This window comes from Daphnia pulicaria, chromosome 1 (genome assembly GCF_021234035.1).
Source record: "Daphnia pulicaria isolate SC F1-1A chromosome 1, SC_F0-13Bv2, whole genome shotgun sequence".
NCBI classification, from domain to species: domain Eukaryota; kingdom Metazoa; phylum Arthropoda; class Branchiopoda; order Diplostraca; family Daphniidae; genus Daphnia; species Daphnia pulicaria.
In genome coordinates, this window is record NC_060913.1 from 4,984,127 (window position 1) to 5,000,008 (window position 15,882).

The window sequence follows — 15,882 nt, forward strand, 5'->3', positions numbered from 1 at the left end:
TCCGTCTTTCATTTCATTCTTGCGTCGCAAATCAACGAGACAGTTAACTAAAAACTAACTTAACTTAACTTAATTTTAAAACACGGCGGCCTTATGGGTATTTGAACATTTTCGAATACTTGTGTTGTCTACTGTAGGTATTCAAATGAAGTTAAAGCCAGGCCTTGATTGTTATAGCCTATAGTTGCATAGTTTATTATTAAACGGGAAAAATTAGTAAACTTCAAAAGCAAACCCTTAAAGAGAATCATTTCTTATCGGAGTGGTTTGAGACGGAACAATGGGTTCAAGGGACAACCCGAGTTGTGGCACCATGTAATAGTCAGATAAGAAGGTAACTCATTAGCTTGGCTCTGGCTTAACGTAAAAACAAGTTGCCATCGAATTCGTTATAAATTGATCCCCTTGAGCAGCTTTCAGGGTCAACACATCACGTGTAAAAGCCAGCTATTGTCATTAAACGTAAGTGGACGAAAAAAGGTAAAACTTCTCGATAAATTAAAAAAAAAGTGCCTCAATCTGATTTTTAACCCGGATTATTATGACCATCAAAACCATTTAAGAAAAAAAAACTTAATTGTAAAATTTAAAAAAAAACTTCCCATAAGGTCATGGCACAGCGCTGTGCATGAATATTAAATTTTCTTTTTTCCTACGGGATGAACGAATGTGGTTGAACAATCTGGAAAGTTCGGTGATAGTGAACCTTTAGGTTTTATACTTGCATTATATGTGCATGTATGTTTGCTTAGATTTCTAAGTGCCAATTTGCGGGATTTTCCCCCTGATATGCTTGTATATCAGGGCGACAACCCTATTAAAGTGTTGCCGGTGCACCTCGTACTCTCCTTGGTGTGGTTTGCTGGTCTATATTCTATAAGGCCGGCTATACTCCACAGACATCGACTGCCGGTAGACTTGGGTTCGTTTACATCTTATTGTCTTGAATCTGATGATCTTAAATTTTTTTTGCTGACCAGCTCATCATTGAAAGTGACATCGCTTTGCAGCCAGATGCTACTTCCTATGCTCAAGCCTCAAAAAGGCCAGTTAAAGTAACGGAGAAGAAACAGTTTATGGATGCTGCAAACAAAGGGAAGAATCCAGCACCCCACACCAAGCGAGTACAAAACCCGAAAAGCTTGAAAGTATTACGCATCAAAATACTATGAAGCAAATAGAAGAACAGGAGCAGCTGGAAGGTAGAAAGCAGATAGAAGATCACAACGAAGAAACATCTGATAGCAGAGCTGTTTCTGCTTCCATGCCAGATCTTGAAGGCAGCACCAGACCACCAGTGAAGATTAAGCTGAAGATGATTTTTAACATGACAATGTCTTTCCTCCTGGCAGCAGCAATACTCTTTGTACTACAGGTAAGAAATCTTTGCGATATTGTCGGAAAATACTTGTGTGCAGATTGTTATTCTATTTTTTTGTTTCTATTCCATGACAATATTCATTGTCAATATGCTTAGAATATAAAACTCATCTTCTGGAGATGCTGCAGGCTGAGTTTAATTTGTACAAGAGGAAGTTTTAACATTAATAAATGAAAAAATCATGCTTCCGAGTCTAACAAGTTCAGTGTAAGTTTAAAATTACTACTTTTTTTATTAATTATCTAACTATTTTTATCATTCAGGATTATGATGGTCTATTCATAGAAGAAAAGATTCTAATCCGATGCGTCGGCATTAACATGTCCATTTGGACTGGGAATGTTCTCTCTATAGTGTTCGGAAAAGAATACTTATTAAAAACACACAAAATGACAAGTAAGGGAGACACGCGGGGATAAGAACTTTTGATTAATATGTTGTTTGCTGGATTACAATTCTAATTTTTATTTCAGACCACGTCAAACAGAAGTGATCTGATATTCGTTCATGTCCCCAAACAAAAAAAATCCGCCGAGAAATCACACAGAAGTTTAATTATACTTCTGGTTCCTGAAAATAAATATCCTTATCATTTTTTATTATCAGATGAAGAATAATCTTGACATAATACATACATCTTATCTTACAATTGTGTTTATGTATTTTATTTCACGAAGCACGCTTGTTAAAACTAAAATTTAATTGTTTTAACTATGCTCTTATTACGTTTGTCACTTTGTATGCTGTACATATTTAGGTACGAGATAAGCATGTAATAAGATATTTCAATAACATAGTAATTATATATTGATACGTCGTATTTAGTACAACATAATTATGTGTTGACGATGCAAGCAAAGATAGTAATCACAAGACAAAACAACATGGTAATCACAAGTTAACACAAGATAATTACATGATTATGACATCTTAACGATGAACCAAAAACATGTTACCTACTACATGTTTATTACATACTACAAAGTTAAGTACAGTATCCTACAAAAAATCCAAACAGGAGTAATAGGCTGAATTAGCCACTAGCCATGCCATGGTGAATTCTAGCTATAAGTTTAATCGTTATTACAAATCATCATTCTTACATTTTCCTTTACTATAGAATTACTTACTGGTGCCCCATAAACAAGCTACAAACTCCATAAATAGTCCGATAACCTTGTAAATATGGAAATATTCTATATGGCTGGAATTCAGACAGTAAAAAAATTTGTCAGGCTAAGAAATGGAGGTATAGTTAAAAAATAAAAAATAAATTCCTTGAATATCAAGTTTTCTCATCAACTTTCTATCGGACAAGAAAACTCAGTTGAAAATGGATTGGATAATTTGTTCTCGTGATGCTGAGAAAAGATAAGGAGGATATTGATTCTGGAGTTGGTTTGACACAAGCTCGCTTGAAATCCATAATTCAAGATTTAGTCCGTTTATGTGGAATATATCTCAAAGTGAAATCCTTCTTATTAACTAAGGGGAGAAAATGTTAAAATTTCAATTAAAAGTCGATTAACTAGATCAAATAAATAAGAAAAATTTTAGGGCTACTGAATTTCTTCTGAACGGAAAACTAATCGCGTTTGCGGGGCATCGTAAATTGTCTATAGAACTTCATATACAGAAAATCTTAACATGGATGAAATAAAGAAAATTGATTCTGAAATTTAAAAAAAAATAAGGGCAAAAAGACAAATCTGGACGTCCAACTCCAATAGAAAACCAATATCACCATTTATCATGGCAGATGAAGCAGTAAATGCATACAACATAAATCATCCGGCTTTGCAGCCAATGTCTGTCACCCATAAAGTGTTGCGGGATGTGTTATCAAAGTTTTGGAAACATGTAAATTTTAAATTTATTTCCGTTTTTAGAAGCTTCGTTTATGATATTTAACTTACACTTTAACAGGAAGTACTGGCACGAAGTGCATTTCAAGCCATTCACAAAATGGAACGATTATTGATACGCTTACCGTCCCCCACGTGAATTCCATTTTAGGGACAATCGAAGAAAAGGGAAACTTGATTGGTATTGTAATTTTTATTTATTATTATTATTATTATTTATTAGTAAAATCGTTTCTAGCAAATCAAAAAAAAAATTTAGAATTGGAAAAATTGGATTGGTAACAGAAAAAAGTCAACCAAAGGCAAAAAAAATGGATGAACGATTTTACCACATTATCCCAAACGTAACATCAAATTTAAAAAAAATCAGTGTTGATACTATGGGAAAAGTGGACGCGTACTTCCTCAAAAAGGTTGAAACAATCGACGAAAGAAGTTTATGCAAAGTACCATATACTAAATTTTTACATCAGAACTTTTGAAGATTCATTCTGGAATCTGCTGCAATCTCAATACAATATTGTTATTATTGACGAATCCTACAAAGATTTCGAGTATTTCGTGTCGAAACAAGTCTTGCTGAACTCAAATGCAGCTCCATGCACTCCGGAACTATCGGACTCCATTGCATACGACATCTCACCTCAGTAATATTGTTAATGCTATTTTAGTTTAGTATGTCAAATATTGATACATTTGTTGTTTTTTTCTTCAGCCGTCATGTTGGATTCCAGGAAATGGGGTTTGGCAGGGACGCAGGTTTAATCTCCCTTTTGATTTTTCCCTTCAAGCGAAGAATTTTCGGAAAATTACTTTTCTGAACGTTTTCCAAAGATTTGTCACAACAAAGAAAAAATTTTTGAGAGAAAATGCGCAAAGAAAAATTGCCTGTAAAAATTTGATTTTAAATTTTTACTTTTTTATTACAATCCGGTTGTAGTGTTCAGAACACTTTGAATTTACCAGATTTTTAGCCTTACCACCCAATTTTGTGACGATGTTTGAATTGGTGGGAATAAGAGTTTTTATTACCTTTTTTAGTCTTTTGAGTTGGTGTCGTCTCACTAAGGCTGAGCATGTTCACCTCAACCCATGTTGGTCTCTTTAGCAAATGAAAGTGAAATAAACAACTTTGTTTCAAGGACGAACAGTTTAGTACAAATCCTTGTTGAATAACACTTCCCCGATCGGAATTCGCAAGAGAAAGCCGAAAAAATAACCCTCATTAATCTGATTGAAGACCTCGGAAAAAATAAACCTTTTAATCCTTTGGGTGAGGTGGGTGAGCATATTTTTGAATTGGGCGGACCGGAAAAGGTGGCTGATATGACTCGACAGAAGAGAAGTATCTTGCAGTTCTGCTCTCAATGCTAAACTATACGGTGGTTAGTTTCAGGAGACCTTCAATCTTACCTCTGATCTAAGTTTCGTTCACTAAGTCCAAATCAAAACTTACTACGATACTTCTGCTACTCGTTTAAAGTAAATATATGCATTCCGTAAAATATTGAGAGACGGACACCCAACAAAGCTGAATTATAAATCAATTTACGATGCCCTTCTTAACAGTTAGACCACATTCCTCATAGCCCCAGTGGACCTCGGAACCAAGATATGCTTGACCAAGGGAAAAACTTCTACACTTTACCTCATAATAGCCTCCTCAGAAATGGCAATATCGACCAGCATCCAAATCAGTCCATATCTAAGCAGCGACCACCAACCCCTCAAAATCTTACTAAACACTATCGCATCAATGAACACTGGACAATTCCAGCAAACTGTTAACATTTACCTTGATATTAGCTATTGTTTGTTGTTGTTTAATCTCATGTTCCTGCATAATCTGTAGGAACATCATTTATAATGATCTGTCGTGAAGAAAATGGAATGTATCATGCGGTTTTAACCGTTTATGGCGAGGGGGTGTCGTTTCACAATCGTCATCTTCTCAAAGTGAAAGCAGAACAAGACCTACTGATACGTTACATAAACGGCCTTTGTGTAAAAGGTTATATGACATGGTAACATACAATTCTTTTTTGCGAATTATAATTTATTATTTGAATAATTTATAGGTCTTTCCAACCAGGAGCCAGATTCAGGGAGTATAAGGAAATAATGGAAAAGGGGTTGGCCGAGATTGGCAATTTCCATGCCCATGTTGTCATCCTACAGTTGGATCAAGCTTTCCCAGGAAGGGCGAAGAGAAGTGAAATCACACCAGATGAAGGATTTCCTCTAGGAACTGTACCACGGTACACATGCCGCTTAGAGGTCTTCACACCTAACAGATGTAAGTAATCTATTGAAATTTAAATAATTAAAACACTTAATTAATTAATGTATTTCTAATTTCAGTTGATGCTTACGTGGAGACTGAGGAAGCACCACGCATAATACATACATAATTAATATGAATACATAATTTCAACCAACTGTCCGATTGATCCGATTCAGTCCAACTGTTAACATTTCAGATTTTCGTGAAGGAAAGATTTCACAGCTAGGACAGCAGGATGCGTAGAAATATCTTTCGGAGGTTTTAATTTTTTTTCATTGAAAAGAAATGTTTGTTTCTAGCATTCGTTCTAACTAGGCCTACAGTACCAACCCGAAATAATCTCACCTTCCCTAACATGACCTCCCTTTTTTTAAGTTTACGGATAGCCTTAACTCGGGTCCCGGACATTCAGGCCAGTGACATTCAGGCCAGCGACATTCAGGCCAGTGGCCTGAAAGTCCCCGCCACTGGCCTGAAAGTCCAAATCCTTTCAGGCCAGTGGCGCTAGTAAGCCTGTTTCCGGCGTGTACTACCAGCGCCTCGGAAAATTAGCTAAAAATTTTAAAATGATGTTTTGGCATTCTAGTTTGAAAACACCCCCCAAAACGGCAACATAAACGTCAAATTCATTCGTTATGTGCACTGTTTGAAAAATTTCACTGCACGGACGGACGTGGATTTCTTTTGGCCTTTAATCACTAACATCTCACTTTAAAAGAAATTTTCCCCGAAACCAAAACCGCAGAAAACGGCAAACTTCTGGATGAAGTGCAAACTGAGTTGACGAGTTTAGATCATGAAAAATCTACTTTTGAGGATGCGATTAGGTTTCTAGAACGGAAAACGAAGAAAAGTGATGGCGATTTAACAATAAGGGCGGGAGGGGCAGAATCAAAGATCCCCTCGGGTTAAATAGGTTTCCTGGACTGGATTGCATCCGCGAACCCTGCCACTCATCCACAAACGGGTCGCTCATTAAGAATTCTTTGTCATTAGCATCTGTTCATTTTTGAAAGTTAAACGACAATTTCTATTCAGTAAATGGAATATATAATTTTTACCCTTAAGATTCCGAATCCGCTGGTCAAAATTTAAAATTCCAGCAAGGGACAGGGCAGCTGTTATTTTTTTTTGAATGCCTCAGCCTTTGCCCGTTGGGCCACTTTTTAAACGTTTCAGTTCAGTCAGTTTCAGTTTCATACAACACATTCAACATATTTTTTTTACTGGCCTGAAAGTCCCCTGGCACTGGCCTGAATGTCTTCCGTTCAGGCCAGTGGCCTGAATGTCGCTGGCCTGAACGTAACTGGCCTGAACGTCACACATCCCCTTAACTCTTATAGAAATAAAAAAAAACAGCAGCTCATCGATGAGTTTGGTTTCGACTTGTCGCTTGTGGCCGTGTGGCGCATCTATGTGCAACGCACATATACCGTTCAGGTGTATACAATCCCCCCCCCTTTTCCCGTTTCTCTCCGCCATTTGCTTTGTTAATGTACTCTCTCCCCTCACTAAAACGGCGCTTTTCTATTTCGTGCATAACTTTTTTTAAAAAGTCCCACAGACTTCTAATTTTTTCCTCCGTAACAAGAATAAATTAAACTTTATTTTTATGTGGTCGTATATTTTTTAATTCCTTATTTTCCCTCATAATTTTTGTGTTTTCTGCAAGCCAAAATTTTTTTGTGGAAATCCAAATAAATTTTTCCTCGATAGATGGGGTTATTTTTTTGTTTTCTCCCACTCAAGGGAAAGTCATAAAAACAGAAGTTTTTGGTAGGATTATACGGGGGAATTAAAAATATTTGACTACATAAAAAACAAAGTTCAATTTCTTCTTGTTACGGGTGAGAAAACTAGAAGATTGTGCAATTTTATTTATATCTAATTGCCAATTTCCGGGTTTTTACCCCTGATATGCTCATATGCTATGCTAGTATCAAGTACTACTGCGTCGCCAGATGGCTCTGGGCGACAACCATATTAAAGTGTTGCCAATGCATCTCGTACTCTCTTGGCGCGGTTTGCTGTTTATATTCTACAAGGCCGGCTATACCATGGACTACTCTAATTAAGGACGGGACTCTTCGCCTATCTCGCCGTGTTAAAGCTAGTCGGGTGGGCTATTTTCATGAGAAAATTAATAAAATACATAAATAAATTCAGTTTTTTCGCTTATTCTAACTTTGAATATAAATCTTAGTGAAATAAACTAATCAATAAGATATTGTAATTTTACTTTCAGCAGTAAGGGTGAAAGTGGGAAACACCGGTGCCCTCTAGCAACAAAGCACCCTAATCTCTTGCCAATATAACCTACAAGGTAAAGGAGAGATAGGCAGCTATTTCAGAGGAATAGAGATAAGAGAGTGGTCTCTCTTATACGCAATGGGTATCTGCTTTTAAACTTACAAGAGCTTACGAGGTTTGGTTCCTAGATGGCACCGGTGTTTCCCACTATTTCAATTTTCCAATAAAGAATATCAAAATATCTCCATAAAGATAAATTTTAGGTATAGGAACATTAGGTAATTAAATACATATTTTCAAATTCCGATTCCGATTCTCCCGAAAAAAAATTTACAGGGCCGACATAGGAAATGCCGAAGAGTCCCGTCCTTAATTAGAGTAGTCCATTGCTATACTCCACAGACATCGGCTGCCCGCTGCGACTTGGGTTTGTTTACATCTAGAGTTTAACCGGTGACTGTATCAAGATTTCCACGTGTGTTTTTTTAGTAGGCCAAGTAGTGTTATGAATTACATGTACAAAAACTATTCTAATTAAAGCTGTAAATCACTATATGAAGAATTATGTCACAATTGATAAAGCTATCGGCTATTTTTCGGCAATGGCCATCATTGCTGATTCGTGCTGAACGTTGCGAAGCCAAAAGTGCAGTTAAAAATCTAATCAACACGTCGAAATTTTCTACAAAACATGCTTGGGAAATTGATACAAATGTGGGCAGAGATGTAGTTCTATATGCCCACCATAATCCCCGGTTTCATAGGTTACTCAACCTCTTTGCACTGACACAGCTTGGATTCTGGTTCTACCTTGCAGAGTTCTCTGTGTCCACATTAAGAAATGTTCCAGTCCCTAAGGAAGAATCTTCCAATTCAAATCTACCATGGTACCATTCAATAAATTTAGGAGAGGACAAATACAGAAGAGGCATAACAGCTATGTGTGTGGCTCTTGGTATGTAACTTACATATTATTTCCGTTAATCACTTGAATCATATATTTTGTTTACAGGAGTTCTAATTCTGGGAGGTAGCTGGATGTTTTCCTTGAAATCTGTCAAAAATATTATATTGAGGAAGGGAGGCAATAATGTAACAATCATTACTTATGCTCCATTCAATAAAATGAGATATGTGGAGGCGCCGCTCAAAAACGTAAGATAGTTCAAGAGTCATAAAAATGCCTTTTAAAAAATTCCAAAATGAAAAAAGATAAAATATGCAAATAAATTACTTTAATCTAGATGAGTGCAGCGCAGTCGCGAAGCCGAGCAACCGTCTCGTTACCGCTGAAAGTCAAAGGCAATATGGGCTATTTCGTGATCGACATGAAGGGGGAATTTAAAAACATCCCCCTTTTTGACGCTACAGTAGGACTGAAACGTATATTAAGTAAGTGATTAAAACCGCATCACTCCCTCTCCTGTGTTGTTATAGTCGCCACCGGAGTAATAAACAACAGCCTCCTTCTCCACCGCAAGAGTCGCCGGATACATTTTTTTTTTATGCAAATGCATCCGTGATCGTTTGCATTGATCAACTGACTTTTCCGTCCCCATGACAATGTTTGTCGCCTCCCTACCAGTTTCACTCCCTTCTTGTGAGTAAGCTCCACCGTAACATCATTAAGCTTCCTCAAAATCCAGTCGACGATACCATCTGCGGTCGGTTGGTTGCGGGGGTAATGGTAATTGGCGGAAAATCGCAATCGATACATTCTTTTGTATTTGAAGTCACGACACCCAACCTTGCATTGTTGAATCTTACACGGCGCTGTATATTTACAGAGACGAAAAAGAAGGTAATTTAGCAGAGCCTAGCGGTTGATCTAGACGTCGAGGACGTGGTTGAGATATCCAATGTAACAGATTGCCAACCGGAGGATCTCGATCTTGGAGAGTTTCTTGTCCGGTGGAAGAGTGGGAAGTAATTTTCTTAGATCTGCGAAAGCTGAATTGAAGGCTTCTACGCGAACACGCTCCCGAGATGCGTGAGCTGAACGATATTTAGGTGTAGCCCTTCGTCGGCGTCTTCGCTCTTCTCGACTTAGCGTCACTCCACCTGTCGCCCTTAGACCCCTGTGTTTAATAAGTAATTGATTTAGAAAAACATTTTGTTCATTGCACTTTGGTAAGAGGCAATGTTACTTCTTTTTTAATGGTTTTTCGTCTTGATGGAATTGAACGTAAGTATTGGATGGCGGGATAGAAGATGACGTCACGGTGTTGGTCTGCAACTGGACTTGAAGCCCTGGGTCCGGCCCCAGATGATGGTGAGACATGTAGCTCATGCTTTTTAGTCACCCTTATCCGTATGTCCAGGGCTTTAGTGTAAATAAAGAGAGTGTTAGCCCGTTTATTCCAGTCACCCGGTTCCTATTCCCTAATGAGCCGTATAGAAAGAGAATAATTGATATTCTATTCGGAGGGGTTCAATCAAGCAGATTGACATTAACTAACTCCATCTCATCCATTCGTTGGTGTTGTTACTCTTTAAATAAGTTGGGACAAACAATCCATCAGGCGACTCGACTATAGAACAAACACACAATCCATCGTTTTAGTTTGAGGTAGACTTTTTGGCATGTTTGCTCAAATCCCCTCCCCCAATAAAAAAAGAGTACGCATTCCAGTGTTCAGGCTACTTATTTGAGAAGTTTGAATCGAGAATTTCCATGCCGTTAGGTATTAGCTGTTGTAACATTCATTCTCTTTGACACGATTTTAAAAAGTCCGGTACTTTTCAGTTACGCAATAGAAAACTTTGTAACGCATACTTTTCTTTTTCCGGCGCCGTATGGTTTCGTAAGTATTATCGATTAAGTCACGGTAGTTGCCTTTGTTGGCGGATTCTTATTATACAATCAATTTCTGAAAATAACAACATCAGAATAGACTGAACGAAAGGGGTGATTGTGCGTCGAGCAACGGAGTGAACAGGAGTGCTCCACTGGGAAATAACACTGACACGGCTGGGTAACACCCCTTGATATTATTTCCCCTTTATTCCCACCCCTTCTACTATCAGTCCCTCCCAACACCCATTACGTTTTTACAGGCCCCATCAGTCTTGTTCTTTTTTTTTTTCTTTTTTCGATTTTTATGTAACACATTCAACACTCTGCAAGGGTTTCCCGTCATGTCGGAATCCATCGCGAAATTATAGCAAAAATCTAGTAAAATTGTACTCAATGGAAAGCGGAAAATATCCCGAGGGAAAAATTGCGCTTCTAAATTCTAGAACTTCCGTTAAAAAAAAAACTCACTAAAATTAGGAATGATCTAACAAAAATAAACTTTTATCGAATAGTACCTTTTTTTCCACAAAACTGTTTGAAACTTGGATGATGGGGACCTGGAAACGTCTTTGATGATCAGAAGTTGAAAGAATTTTGGGTCTACTTCACGCGATACATGCAGATAGATATCTAGATCATCACGTATCAGTCAAGGGCAAAAGAAGCGAACCAATCCGGGTAGGTTAGAACAGAAAATCCGTGGCTGGTTCACCAATCACCGCGAGAGATATCAGTGCGAGGGAGGAAAAGATCCAGCATCATCCGCGCATGACAATTTGAGACCACGTTGTATTTGTTTTTCTTCCCGTTCGAGAACACGGATAGGCCAACAAAATGCGTTTTAAGATTTAAAAAAAACGAAAATTTAGAGGCAACAAGATAGAATCATTGAGCTAAAATAGTGGAATTGCGAGAAAACACCGAGAAAAAGTTACGAATAATCCAAAAAGGACGAAACATTGTGCACGGAAGTTTTTGATATCGAATTTAAATTAAAAAAAAAAAGTGTACGTATTCAAATATAGAGAGTTGGACAAGAGAGGACAATACAAATAAAAATGGAGTGGCAGTGATGACAATGTATACTCGGGGATCGACTAGAAATGTTGAGGGGGTGATTTCCTCCACTACAATTGGGATATTTTTACGACCTCCATTGCCGGCAATTCTTTTCGTTCAATAACGCCGTCAATGTCTTCGGACGTCGACGTTGGGTTTGCGTGTGGGCGCCGTAGGACAATCGGTAGGTTGAGTCCAGTCGTTTGAAATCGGGATAATCGACAATCGGTTCATTCCCGATGCCGGCAGACAGCGGAGGAGCCAGAGTGCCGCGGATATGACGTGCGTGCGAGCTCAATGGGGCCGGTTTGGGGGCCCGGTAACTTTGTCTCCGCTGGATTACCTTCTCCAATTCCGTCTGGCTTTTGACGCAAGGATTTCCCGCTTTCATGGCCTGCTTGTACGGCATTTTCCCGTGGGTCTTGACTCGGCTGGCCTTGTTATTCGTTGGCGGTGGCGAATGACAAGCCAAACAAGGTCGGGAGCGGCTGCGATGGAGTTGACCCGAAGCGGCCAACTCTCTTTCCTCGTTGTCATATTCTTCTTCTTCTTCCTCTTCTATTTCCGCTCGATCGTGCACATCTCCAATACCGGAATCGTGATCGCACTGGTGATGCTGAGACGGTTGGTGATGGTGGACGTGCTGGGGTTCTCGGGTCCGGTAATGAGCCGAAGTGGTGGACTCCATGTGCTGTGGCGGATATTCGTTCAAGGGAAACGTAGCCGGCTGGACCCTTTGTTTAGGCTCGATCGGAAGTGGTTTGGAAGTTATAGACTGGAGGACAGGAGATCGGCGTTGAAGTGGATATTCGGGCAACATGACCGGATCGTCCCGGTTGTTTGTGTTACCGAAAGCGGAAGTCGAAACAAGGAAGTGATTCTTTGGTGGATTTGCGGAAGAAACTGCGGATCTGTACGTGGTCTTGATGGGTTCTTCAAGGCCAGCCAGCGCCACCTTATTAGTCTCTCTCGCCCAGCGCGGACTATTGTATCCCGATTCGGGATCGGATGCGAAATCGGTCCGGTTTCGGGAGTCTACGGCCGTCTCGGCGTTCTCCAGAGGACACTGGCGACTTCTGACCGAAGCCAAACTGTCCTTAGATCGAGCACTTCCATTGACTGAATCGGATGAAGGCGGAGGTCTTTGAGCTTGCTGAGCCACCACCGGATTGTTGGCAGGTTGGCGTCTCATATCGGGTCGACCGGCCCGATAGTTGATCGGAGGCTCGTACAGCCATTCAAGGGTCTTTTCCACTGGTTTGGCATTAGCGGCTGCCAGGTCAGCCATCTTCTTTCTCGTTCGGGCGCTGGATGGCGGACTGTTCACATCCCATTTGATGGCCAATTCCATGACATTTGGATGGTGATCCAAAACCGATTCACCCTCCGGGAGCAAACGAACAACCGTCCGTTTGGTGCAAGAGGTTGGTCCCTTGGCTTTGGTCGTCTCTACAGTCATGGCCGACGCTTCCGGACCTTTCCAGTTGCGCGGAATGAGCACATCCCTTGACTCCAGCATCAAATCCGGCAGTGGTCGGTGGTTTTTCTGCCGGGCGGCCAGCACGATGGCCGCCTTTCGCGGATTATCCGGAAGCATTGATGACGGAAGGCTTAGCGGTTTCAAAACTTGCAGATGATTTTGGTCACCTCCACTCGTCACGTCGTTTTCTCCGCTCTCCTCATCTTCTTCGCGTAGCTCCTGCTCGGTCCCGACTAGCGGCTGGATTTTTCGGGAGGATGTCGCTTCGTTGATGGCACCCGTTGACTGGTTGGCCGGCTGGTTACCTTTAATGCTTACCCTGATTGGCTTGGTCGTATTTACTGCCGATCCAGCGATGAAAAGCTGATTGGATTTCGGCAGGGGTGCGCTCTACCAAAATCAGAAATATTGAATTTCTTAATTAATTATAGTTTTGTGTCTCATTATCTTAATTTTACCTGGAACCTTAGATGGTGGTTGTTGTTCTTCCGACCGCTGGATGGGTGGCCATTGGCTATAAAGTGTCCGCTATCATCAGCAACCGTCCGCGTACCGCCCAGCCGAATCCGTGGCCGTTCTTGAAAATTTTTCGGAATTTGCCAATTGCCCAGTCGCTGCGGTGCGTAAGCATCTTCAAACTACACGTAGATGGAAGAACATTTTTTTTTTTTTAAGTTTTCTTCTTCACAGTAATAAATAAAAGCGGGTATCTCTTTTTGCACGAGAATGGATTTCGGAAACGTCTGGTCGGCACGACTGTAACGGTCACAAAGTTCTAGGACCCGGATACCGGCACCTGCGACTCGCTTTTTTAGCTGACAAATTCAATCGAGATATCCCATCTGTCTCTCTGCTATCCGGCTAGGAGGGAAGAGAAAAGGAGTACAAGACGAAGAAAAATGTGCCCCATGAGACGCGATGGATTTTCCATCCACCCATCGTAACTACAACAAAAAGGCGGGAATCGAGTGAGACGAAAAAAATATACTGTTATCCACTTAATCCCTTCAATCGCTCGCATAAATGCCCCGAGAAATTACTCAAACTGGTCGAACGAGGGACACTTCTACCTTCTGGATATCCTTACTAAAAGTAATAGCTATAATCAACTACGGTCGTCGCGTGGGCTGCTGCTTGCTAGCGTTGAAGCTTTCTACAACTTGCCTAAAACCTAGAAATTTGTTTTAAGTTACTCGAATAGTGAAAAGTAAATTTTTACCTGATTCGCAGTGAAGTGCAGCGACATGAGCGTTTCTCCGGCTGGCCGAACGTGAATTAAAACACCAAATGCATACAACTAGTGTGCGGTGAAGAACAACTTCGATCTATTGGACCCATCAAGCGTTCCGTTGTCATGGAGACATAAAGCAGGCGGTAAATGGGGGGGAGGGTTGAACGTATGAACAAGTTAGACGGTTTTTTTGTGTAGAGGGTGGAATATGTATATATATATATCCAAGGTAGGGGGAAGAGCTGGGATTTTATTTTACAATTGCATGCCTATGCAACGCAGTTAGTTGAATCGATAAAATTAATCAATACATATGACCCATCGCGTAACAAAACGCCACTAGATTGTATTCCTTTTCCGTGGCTCTTTCATGGAGTACAGTACATTCATAAATTCGTTCATTTTGTTTTTCTCGAATATTTTTTTTTGCAATAAAAATATGAAATAAAAATTATGTTGCTCTACTTTTGTCGTTATACACGATGATACCTTTCTGGATAAGATCTGGAATTTCTACCGCCAACCAGGGTCCCAACTGTAACAAGATAAGAATACATTAGAATGTTAAACAATTTAGCTTTTTAACTGGAATTTTCAATTGTTGGATTTTCTTAATTCTAATTGTACTCACACCAAGAGCCATAGCATGAGCAATTCCAAATTTGGGTACATTTCTTGCCCACAGTGGTTTGAAGTGATCTGTCAGGCAAATTTTTCCTCCTCGGTACATCTTGGCAGTTTTACCATCTAGTTCTGGCAAAGCGATTTCTGGTGCTGTAGTAGGGTATGTGACTGGAATCTTCAATTGAGAAAAACTGTTATTGTTACACTATGAGTATTGTCAACACATTTTAAATATTGATGCTGATTTACACAGCACAACATAGTTGATTGGCTTTGAAAAAAGATAGAACTTACATCAAATTCCACATCGAACTCATATTTCAGCAGGTCTTGAATGTACCAGCATTTTCCAAACCACCTGGTGCCTTCTTTATTAGATTCGAGTCGGAACCAGTCATTATCCTGGTGCTTGTTCGTCTCGACATACTTGATGAGGGCCTGGAATTCTTCTTTCAACCGCTGAACCCAAAGTTCTTTATCACGAGGGCCAGCTTTGGTTTTGAGTAGAGGGATCCCGCTCAAACTTTTGCGAGTTGCTTCGTCAACCATTTCTAAAGATTTCGTTCAGTGTATTGCTCACTGCGTTAGTATACTTTCACCATTCACATGCGTTCAATGTGACACTTTTTCGTCTGTAATCTGACACGTCAATATTAGTTTTCGCCATCTCTTGGAGATGTTATAAAACACATTACTTGAGCGATTGAAATTTAAATCGGGTTGAAATTGAAACACCACTTGTAGGCTACGCAAAAGGGGTATGAGTTTTAAGAAATTTATTTATTGAAATTGTGTTGGTAGGGGAAAAGTTTAATTTAAAGAAAAAACAATTAAATAAATAATCCAATTTTACTTAGGAGAAAACTTCGAAAGTAGGCTACTATCCTACTAAAGCCTAGTAAAATTAGATA

At 39.7% G+C, this 15,882-nt stretch overlaps 4 protein-coding genes across 4 annotated transcripts; 1 reads left to right on the forward strand and 3 right to left on the reverse strand.

Annotated features, from left to right (window-relative positions):
• Positions 1-8,154: 8,154 nt before the first annotated feature.
• LOC124343625 (transmembrane protein 223-like) lies at positions 8,155-9,260 on the forward strand. The gene is made up of 3 exons (XM_046797025.1): positions 8,155-8,735; positions 8,793-8,935; positions 9,025-9,260. The coding sequence occupies exons 1-3, from the start codon at positions 8,345-8,347 to the stop codon at positions 9,178-9,180; spliced, it is 690 nt and encodes a 229-aa protein (XP_046652981.1). The 5' UTR covers positions 8,155-8,344; the 3' UTR covers positions 9,181-9,260.
• A 141-nt stretch (positions 9,261-9,401) lies between these two features.
• Positions 9,402-11,068, reverse strand: LOC124343822 (helix-loop-helix protein 1-like). Its single transcript, XM_046797316.1, has 2 exons — positions 9,928-11,068; positions 9,402-9,858 (listed from the first exon to the last, which is right to left on the reverse strand). Exons 1-2 carry the CDS (start codon positions 10,068-10,070, stop codon positions 9,609-9,611), a joined length of 393 nt encoding a protein of 130 aa, XP_046653272.1. The 5' UTR covers positions 10,071-11,068; the 3' UTR covers positions 9,402-9,608.
• Positions 10,081-14,573, reverse strand: LOC124343080. The gene is made up of 4 exons (XM_046796203.1): positions 14,336-14,573; positions 13,575-13,754; positions 11,093-13,506; positions 10,081-10,162 (listed from the first exon to the last, which is right to left on the reverse strand). Exons 1-3 carry the CDS (start codon positions 14,360-14,362, stop codon positions 11,722-11,724), a joined length of 1,992 nt encoding a protein of 663 aa, XP_046652159.1. The 5' UTR covers positions 14,363-14,573; the 3' UTR covers positions 10,081-10,162; positions 11,093-11,721.
• Positions 14,574-14,661: 88 nt separating this feature from the next.
• On the reverse strand, positions 14,662-15,619 carry LOC124343737 (ubiquitin-fold modifier-conjugating enzyme 1). The gene is made up of 3 exons (XM_046797199.1): positions 15,266-15,619; positions 14,979-15,146; positions 14,662-14,882 (listed from the first exon to the last, which is right to left on the reverse strand). Exons 1-3 carry the CDS (start codon positions 15,518-15,520, stop codon positions 14,799-14,801), a joined length of 507 nt encoding a protein of 168 aa, XP_046653155.1. The 5' UTR covers positions 15,521-15,619; the 3' UTR covers positions 14,662-14,798.
• Between the last annotated feature and the right edge of the window lie 263 nt (positions 15,620-15,882).

What these genes read in the sequence shown, in the direction of transcription:
- LOC124343625 (XM_046797025.1), top strand. Translation starts at nt 8,345, where the DNA reads ATGTCACAATTGATAAAGCTATCGGCTATTTTTCGGCAATGGCCATCA. An exon ending in AGCTATGTGTGTGGCTCTTG is followed by an intron (nt 8,736 to 8,792) that starts GTATGTAACTTA and finishes TTTTGTTTACAG; the next exon opens with GAGTTCTAATTCTGGGAGGT. An exon ending in TGGAGGCGCCGCTCAAAAAC is followed by an intron (nt 8,936 to 9,024) that starts GTAAGATAGTTC and finishes ACTTTAATCTAG; the next exon opens with ATGAGTGCAGCGCAGTCGCG.
- LOC124343822 (XM_046797316.1), bottom strand. Translation starts at nt 10,070, where the DNA reads ATGAGCTACATGTCTCACCATCATCTGGGGCCGGACCCAGGGCTTCAA. An exon ending in GAAAAACCATTAAAAAAGAA is followed by an intron (nt 9,859 to 9,927) that starts GTAACATTGCCT and finishes TATTAAACACAG; the next exon opens with GGGTCTAAGGGCGACAGGTG.
- LOC124343080 (XM_046796203.1), bottom strand. Translation starts at nt 14,362, where the DNA reads ATGTCGCTGCACTTCACTGCGAATCAG. An exon ending in TGCACTTCACTGCGAATCAG is followed by an intron (nt 13,755 to 14,335) that starts GTAAAAATTTAC and finishes ATCTACGTGTAG; the next exon opens with TTTGAAGATGCTTACGCACC. An exon ending in ACCACCATCTAAGGTTCCAG is followed by an intron (nt 13,507 to 13,574) that starts GTAAAATTAAGA and finishes TGATTTTGGTAG; the next exon opens with AGCGCACCCCTGCCGAAATC.
- LOC124343737 (XM_046797199.1), bottom strand. Translation starts at nt 15,520, where the DNA reads ATGGTTGACGAAGCAACTCGCAAAAGTTTGAGCGGGATCCCTCTACTC. An exon ending in AGTTCGATGTGGAATTTGAT is followed by an intron (nt 15,147 to 15,265) that starts GTAAGTTCTATC and finishes TCTCAATTGAAG; the next exon opens with ATTCCAGTCACATACCCTAC. An exon ending in CTCATGCTATGGCTCTTGGT is followed by an intron (nt 14,883 to 14,978) that starts GTGAGTACAATT and finishes ATCTTGTTACAG; the next exon opens with TTGGGACCCTGGTTGGCGGT.